Below are 8298 nucleotides of genomic sequence, written 5' to 3'. Positions count from 1 at the left end.
AAAAACCTGAATTTTATGTTTTATGAGTTGCTGCTTTCAATGATCAGGAACATACTGCGATGTTAGACGACATGTAAACCTACATATGCCTTTTCAAAATAATATAAGCATTGTGCATAAGCAGTTGCAAGTTTGATGTCTGATCGTTCGTTCTGGTGTACACACAGAAGTATGGTTTTGTATCATAATGACCACAACGTTTTGGCTGCAGCTCCTAGCCCCAGAACCTATGAGAAGGTGTGCAATAAGGGCACCCTGTGTCATTTCTGTACAGATGTATTACATGTAATCTATTGTATAACAAAAAGTGAAAGATTTTTTTTCTCAATATGAGCATAGCAACAAAACAATTATTAGATCTGCTATTAGATCTACAATTATTGGATTATTATTATTATAAAAAGTCAAAAGCCACCACCAGGTGTCCTGATCATGCTGACCAGACAATTAGCTGACTACTTTGCACATGCACAGACAGTTTTCATGCACAAAACCATTTTATGACACTTAAAATCAATTTTAAAATACTTTAATATGTTCAGGAGTTCGAAAATTAAAAAACGGGTCCATTTATGTCACATGTTCTCAACTGGTTGTTGTGTAAACATTTGCTTTAAGTTTCTGTGTGCTGTCAAACAAAGTCAAAACATGACCTTAAGTGAGACAACAAACTAAGTGGTATTTACTATGTATTTGTTGTTTTCGATTTTATGCAGCTAATCTGAGAGATTAGATTAGATTTTTTCCTCAGAGGCAAATGAACATGACACACTGACTAAACAATACAAGAGGACATTTTTACTGCGTCAACAAAATGACACGATTGGGTAAGACTGACCTGTGAATATTAAACTGCATCCATCCTTTTAACAAATGTAACGTATGTAATAATGTTTATATCACAAACACCATGTAGACCTAAAAGACCACCAACAATACAACAACTATGTTACAATCCTAATCCTAATCAACCATATTTACAACGTTGATGTCAAATGTGTCACCTGACAGCTGAACAAGTCCGATAACGTCCATCCGGCGTGTTCCTCCGTCACGTGGTTCCTAATCAGCCCGCCCGCGGCACGGGATTGGCTCTCCCGTGTTCTCCCTCCTCCAATCACGAAGCCTCCCCGGCTCCGCCCGCCACATCACTGGCATGGCGGAGCAGCCGAGCAGGAATTCCGGGTATATCGCCGCCGGTGACAGCCTCCCCCCCTCACTCCTCCTCCCTCCCCCTCCTCCCCGATGGGGTAACACCGACCATGACCCGCGTCTGGCGTTACAGATCCGTTGCTAAGCGACGAGCGGCTATCAACTAAACCGGCCGCGAGGCCTCTCGTTCGCCTGAGACTTCGCAGGAGGAAGCGGAGGAAGCCCCGATGCTCCGAGTTGGACCGGTGCCCACTTTCTCCACTCGGAACTACTCATCATCTTGACTCTGCGAGGAGTTTTATAGTAATTTACGACGAAGAAAAAAAACGGTGATGGATTGGTTCGGGTTGCTGGCTCTGGACGAGCTGTCCCACGGACTGGCAAACTTGTCCATGTTTCCGTACTTTGACGTGGCGCACTACGTCGTGTCCATCATGGCCCTGAGGGAGCAGCCAGGTGAGAATGACGAAAAGTCTCGTGCGCCGCGTTCACTGGTTTCCGTTATTTTGAAGTTCTGTTTTGGCCCAGTTTGCTGCTGGCGGAACGCCGAAACGCCGGTGAAATCCACCTCAGGGTGTCCTGGTGTTTCCCGATCAAAAGCAGAGCGACTCTTGACCTTTTTGGGTGACAAAAACTTAAAAACAACAACATCTAATCGGGTTTATTGGCGCGTGGAGTCTCGAGCCCTCCTTGCTTCTGTTGTGACCTGTCGTGACCTTTCTCAACAAAGACAAATACGACATTTAATATATTTAACTTTTAGTCTTTTCTTGTTTGAAGCTACATCAAACTGCTTATTTATTTGTTTATTGGCCGTTGGCCTGATAAATTTACTACAACAAAAGTCAGATTAATCCCTCTTTTCAAAGGTCACTAAAAGCAGAATATTTGATAATTAAAGCAAGATGTGGCAGATATTGGGACGCAACGAGTGAATAAATAAGCAATAAACGAGTTTAGCTTTTGAAGCGTGCAACGGTTGATTGTGTCAGTTGAGACCGACGTGTTATGTCACGAGATAATGTCCACAGAGACAGGTGGACTGTAACTGGCCAGCGTGTCGACTTTCCACACGCACAAAACCCAGCAGAACACACACACACACACACACGCATGCTATTGTAGTCCCCCTGGTGTGATACCACAGTCTATTTTGGAAGTTGCATCTGGGCTCCCGTGACCTTCCGACCCTGAGTCCTCTGCTACTGTCTCTCCATAAAGGACAATAAGTTCAACGCTCGGCGAGCAGGTTGGAGTTCTTATTTTTCCCAAAAAGGAAAGGAATGCCACTAAACTGCCCCCCCCCCCACACTTGTTTTTACGTGTTTATCAGACCATCGCTATATGTGTATGCGGAGTTATTTTCAGCAGACGAGTGGATTGTAAAGGACGCAGGAGGACAGTGGATCAGTGATTCCCTCTTGCAGGCCTAAAATAACCGGAGGATAAGCCACTTTGTTTCTTCTGGTCATCCAGTTTCAAGTGTGAGGAGGAATGTCTGCGGGGGAATGTCTTATTTCAGTGTGTGCGGTCGGACACATGCCGTCCCGGTCTTCCGTCTTTCTCAGTTGCAGAATTTCTCCTTTCGTCCTTTTTCTGTGCTGATTTATAAAAGATAGATTTGTAAGCATGTTGAATAAACTAATGTACGCTAAATATTCTCATGAACAAACTGGTGTTTCTCGGCCCGTGTTTGGCAAATTTGACTTGCAAACGTGTTTCCTTCGACGCAAACCAGGAAACCAGGATCTTGATCTGCTGATGGTTTGTCTGGAGCCCGGCAGCTCTGAGCAGTCCAAGCTGTGATATATCTCAGGGGGGGGGATTTAAATCTCATATAGGCGGAGAGAGGGACTATTTCCTGTCTGACGTTTGTTTGTTTTTTCCCTCTAAACCTCTTCTTCTTGTAGTGGCAGCTAGAAACGTTCATTACATCAGGGTTCATGTGCAAAACACCCACTGCCGTTGGGTTGTTATTGCAAAAATAAAAATACGAATAATAAAAATGAAAGATGCACACAAAGAAACACTGTAACATCTGTTAACACTGACACTTCCCTGTGCTTTTTATGCTGCAGTTGCACCGGGGGCGGAGGCCATATTGCACTCACTCACCACTTTTTGAGTTTGTAACTCTTTGGGGCAGTTCAGGGGGCGATGGAGGATGAAGGGACTGACGTGAGGTCAGTGAACTGTAAAAGGCCCGTGTTCTAAAAACACACTGTTTTGTCCATGTTTGCATGATCTGAATACGCAAACTTAATACTGAGATTTGCGAATTTCCCCAGCTGTGGAACTATTAAAGTAAATTAAATAAAGATTATTCTTATTTTTATTTGTTCACTGTGAAGGACATTTTCATATAATCATCTCAGAATGAAGGAATAGTGAGAACAAATGAACCTCTTGTGATCCGCTTCTGATGCATTGAAAAAGAAGCGCTCCTCATTTCTCCTTTTTAATTTTTCTTCTGTATCAAATTAATCTGCATACATTGCTATGCTATTTGCTCAGATTCAAATGAAAGAAATGGGGATGTTGTAACAGCTGACTTACTCCATGCCAACAACTTGCTGAAATCACTCAAAGCCAAAAGATTATTTGAACAAAGCATGATTTTTTCACCCAAATCATATAATAATAACAGTTTCAAAATGATTTTATATTCGCAAATAGAAAGCGATAAAATCATCTCGTATCTCAAAAAGGAACTATCAGATAAAAGTGCCCTAAAAGATTGACGCAGATTTTTCAAAGTTCCTGTGTGACTGAATATAAATTAGTTACTGCTTACACACGGCTGCAACAGCATTAAGAAAATAATAATGTCATTCATGATGGTGGGTCACTCATACGTGGCCTCGTACTTCACAAAGATGATTTTTAATGGCGGCCTTTTACATCAAATTAAGTATCTTTTGTTGTATTGTTACGAATAGTATTCATTATTTTTTTAGCATCAGAAACGTTGTCGAAAATGATAATATTGTTAAATATCACATATAAAAACTAATAATACTACACAACTTTTGTAAAACCTATAAATGGTTAAATTCAACTGCTTCTCCATCATCCCCATTTGTTCTTTGAGTGGGAACAAAGTTAAAAAGTCAGCAGAGGCGGCACGTGGCTACAGATCCTCCTGGTCTCACCCGTCTCTCTCCAGGTGTACAATCTGTCTGTAATCCTCAGATTACCAGCATGATCCTGTGTGGGGCCACAGGGACTGAGGGCCGGCGGTTCAGGGCCGACCGAGTGAAGTAAAACTGTAATATCACAGTGTGACTCTGGTGGGTTTTTCATAGTTTTACACCATTTCTCTGTTTCATATAGAGGATTTTGGGAATCCCAATCTTTGGCCGAGTAACACCAGACCTTCCTTCCATAGCGGAGAGAATCAGCATGCTGATACGCAGCCGTTCTCGTGCTATTTGAGTTGCTCATGCTCTTTTTGTAGTGAGCGTGTAAATGGTTTCAGTGGAAAAAGGAGTGCAGTGCGTATTTAAATAGGGCGGAAACACACAGAGCGCATTGATCCAATAAACCCCTCAGCTCTGTACTTTGGACCACGCAGTCATGTGACTGCTTAACAAACTTCCCTCTAACCAGTTAATATTAATACAGTTGCAGGGGTTGGGAGACTCACAGGGAACACACCAAATCCCTCCACTATGATGCCAACCGTATTTAATGCTTATTATGTTAAACATTTAAACAACAGTGATTGCAGAAGAGGGGGGGGGGGGGTTCCAGGGGTTTCAAAGGCCCCGTAGGAATGCTAATACCTTTTTTATTTATTGCAAATTTCCCCTGGTGATGAGAGTACTCCTTCTCTTGTGCAGGTGCCCTGGAGGTCTCCAGAGTCAGCCCCTTAGCCTGCTGGTTCAGCTCCATGCTCTTCTGCTTCGGCGGCGCCGTGCTGTCCGCCATCATGCTGGCCGAGCCAGCCGTTGCGCCTTTGTCCAACAGCACCAGTGTTCTGCTCGCGTCGATCACCTGGTAAATATCCGAGACCGAAAAATAAGAGAAAGTAGAGTGAATTTCCACTAAGGACATTGAACGTAACAGAGAGGTGGTTGTCAGGTTCCCACCTCGTAATTATGAAGCCTATGGCGACCTCTACTGGTGGCACATCGTATTACACTCCCCTTACAAAACACACAGCCCCCCCTGCTGGTGACGTCAGGTCCTTGACAGAAACTAGTAGGTGATACTGTCAGAATGTTTAATGAACACATAGTTGACACCCAGTAGGTAGCAAACGTGTGAGTGTGTGTGTGTGTGTGTTTGTGTGTGTGCATTATTTATGCACACACACATCATTTATATTTATTCAAGCCATATGTGTCTCTACAGGTACCTAGTGTTCTATTGCCCCGTGGACCTGGTGTACTGTTGTGCGGCCCTGCTGCCCCTCCGGCTGGTGCTGTCAGGCATGAAGGAGGTGACCAGGACGTGGAAGGTGCTTGGCGGGGTCACCCAGGCACACGGCAAATACAAAGACAGTCTGCTGGTTATGATTGCCATCGGGTGGGCTAAAGGTCGGGCAGCCGATGCGGCCTGCAGAAGGATTTTATATAGATTATGTATTGTATCAATCTGTGTCAAGCACATTTTCTTTCTATTTTTTTACCCCCACTAGGTGCCGGCGGTGGTCTGATAAGCAACTTTGAGCAGCTGGTCCGAGGTGTATGGAAACCAGAGACGAATGAGTTCCTAAAAATGTCTTAGTAAGTCTTCTGAAGGACCCTCGTCAACCTCCCATCTTATCCTTTATGAAAGTATATTTTTAATAAAACGATTGAGTGAATCAAACATAGTTTCATATCTTTATCAATCGTGTTCCCTTCGTTAGAATGTGATCCGCAGTGATTCAGTACATTTCTGCGTGATAGATGTGACGATCACATGTTAACTACTCATCATCGCGTGTCTGTTTTAAGCCCCACCAAGATCACCCTGATAGGAGCGGTGCTGTTTGCTCTGCAGCAGACCCACTACCTGCCCGTCAAGACGCACCACCTGATGCTGGTCTACACCGTCTTCACCGTCGTCAACAAGGTCAGCGTGGAGCCCACACCCGAAGGACCCAGTGATAATAAGCGATTCGGATGCAGTGCATTTGCTCCCCTTTGGAAAAAACAAACAAACACGTGTATTACTTGTGTCGAATGTTTTGGTGGCGCGTATCCCTCCGAATCGGTGGCGTCCTGTCGCCTCAATGACCTTTTTCTCCATGTGCCTTTTTTTGAAGCTTGAGCTGCGGTGACTCACATTAGCGCGGTGTTGCCCGTAGGGCCGGGGCTTTTGCATCATTTTCATCAGCTTGCATCACCTTCTCTCTGCTCTTCTTTGGGAAACTTGTGCTCCTGACTGAGGCGAAGATAAATCTACCTCAAATTAAGGCAGAGACGTTTCATCAGATTCAAAGTCTTGCGTCCAAATCTTCTATTTATTAGTTTGTCTTCCCAATGATATGGATGTTACGCTCCCTCCCCCTAATTAACTAGTGACAAATTCTGTACAACTGCTGAATTAATTTATTAAATTCTAACCCTAATAAGGATTTTTGAAATTCTTTCTTTCAGGCCAGGATGATGCTGACGGGCTCCTCCGCCTCACCGTTTGCCGTCGTCGAGTCGGCCATCTACAAGACCCTGTTCACTGGCCACTCCCCTTATGCCGCCCTCGCCGTGGAGGTAAAAAGAGCGTGCATCGATCACGGCGCAACAAACGGGACGACCCCCGCCGGCGCCAAAGAGGTCGGTGGGAACGGGGCGGTCGAGGGACAAAGCGGATCCCTCAAAGCCAAAGAGGAGTCAGAGAAGAAGATAAACTAGTCGCCGCCGGAGCGCCTCCCCACCTCGGCGCAGGGTTGTGAAGTCATTTCTAATTCAGATCCGTCGCGTCATTCCCTAAATGTTGCATGTTTTTTTGTCCCGTCCCAAAAATATTTCTCTTTATTTGGAATGCAATTGAAATCTGACTGCTGAAATACTAGCTGACTCCGACCCGTCCTGCACCTTATTATGGGATAATCACCACGTCCTTAAACTACTGTGATATTTATGCTGTTGGAAGTGAACATCACAAATCCTCTGGCTGATTACACACTTGTAGTACAACGTGTTGCTTAATTTTGAACATATTTAGTGAAAGTGTTAATTGTGTCTTTGTGTTTTGGGAACAGTGCTGTGCACCTGCTGATTTATTAATATCTAATATCTAATATCTATCTTTTTTCTGCTTCATGTAAATGCTATATTTCCTATTCTGAAATGCTTGAAAACATTTTGTTAAAGAGATTATATTCTATAAAACTCAGATATTTTATTCTTTTTATACTGAACACACTGCACTCTTCAATAAACATTTAAAAAATAGAAGACAATTTTCATTGTATTCTGTTTCTATGGTGAATGCTTTGAATTACGCTTGAAAGCATGAGAATTAACGGGTTTAATCAACTATACAATTGTTTTTCTGATTTCTCCCCTTTATCAAACAGATTCATATATATATATATATGCTGGTTAGCTGATAAGCGTCCAGAAGCAACCTCCACTATAGGCTGAAACATTGCATCATTGTAACATCAGCACCTGATTGATACCTCAGTCTCTTTAAAAAGCTGCTGGAGAGAGATCCCCCCCCCCCCCCCCCCCCCAGATTCTCATCGCTGTAACCTCAGACCGCAGAAACACCCCCCTGTGAATACAAATTAAGAAGAGATGGAGGTTGGGGGGGCGTTGAAGAGATTCAGATCTTCATGTCAGGAACAGGCTTGCATCTGAAAGAGCTGCAGAACTGCTCAGTGTGTGTGTGTGTGTGTGTGTGTGTGTGCGTGCATATCTGTGCATTGATCTTCGTGAATATAATAGCAAACTATGTGACCCTGAAAACTGTAAAACGCGTTAATAAGCCGCTCTTTTCCTCACGCTGCCTCCCATGATAAGAAAGACCTGCGTCACCCTCGTCGCAATTACTCATTGAACTGAGCTACTGCTTCTTGATTTGCGTCTCATCACTTGACCTAAAGAATGATTCTAGAGTTTTGCTTTGTGTGCTTCGGGTCAACAAATCTCACGAAAGGAGCAAAACAACTGTGGTAAAAAAAAATAGTTGCCCCGTAGATGTACTTTTTTC

General features: G+C 43.7%; 1 protein-coding gene across 2 annotated transcripts; it reads left to right on the top strand.

The window, feature by feature from the left end:
• The first annotated feature begins 520 nt into the window (after positions 1 to 520).
• tmem38b (transmembrane protein 38B) lies at positions 521 to 7622 on the top strand. 2 transcript variants are annotated; one of them, XM_040198090.2, is made up of 7 exons: positions 1133 to 1608; positions 3231 to 3335; positions 4995 to 5151; positions 5509 to 5693; positions 5795 to 5882; positions 6096 to 6213; positions 6741 to 7622. In XM_040198090.2, the coding sequence occupies exons 3-7, from the start codon at positions 5045 to 5047 to the stop codon at positions 6990 to 6992; spliced, it is 750 nt and encodes a 249-aa protein (XP_040054024.2). In that variant the 5' UTR covers positions 1133 to 1608; positions 3231 to 3335; positions 4995 to 5044; the 3' UTR covers positions 6993 to 7622. The 2 variants fall into 2 exon arrangements, with proteins under 2 accessions (XP_040054023.2, XP_040054024.2); XM_040198089.2 differs by lacking the exon at positions 3231 to 3335 and having other exon boundaries at positions 521 to 1608.
• Positions 7623 to 8298: the final 676 nt, after the last annotated feature.

The sequence above is a fragment of the Gasterosteus aculeatus genome, chromosome 14 (assembly GCF_964276395.1).
Source record: "Gasterosteus aculeatus chromosome 14, fGasAcu3.hap1.1, whole genome shotgun sequence".
Classification (NCBI taxonomy): Eukaryota; Metazoa; Chordata; class Actinopteri; order Perciformes; family Gasterosteidae; genus Gasterosteus; species Gasterosteus aculeatus.
The sequence above is the reverse complement of the archived record's forward strand: the minus strand, read 5'-3'. Positions and strand labels throughout refer to the sequence as shown.

Bases quoted from the DNA above. Each gene is read 5' to 3' on its own strand.
- tmem38b (XM_040198089.2), top strand. From the start codon at position 1,485: ATGGATTGGTTCGGGTTGCTGGCTCTGGACGAGCTGTCCCACGGACTG. The intron at 5,883-6,095 runs GTAAGTCTTCTG...GTCTGTTTTAAG, and splicing joins GAGTTCCTAAAAATGTCTTA to CCCCACCAAGATCACCCTGA. The intron at 6,214-6,740 runs GTCAGCGTGGAG...TCTTTCTTTCAG, and splicing joins TCTTCACCGTCGTCAACAAG to GCCAGGATGATGCTGACGGG.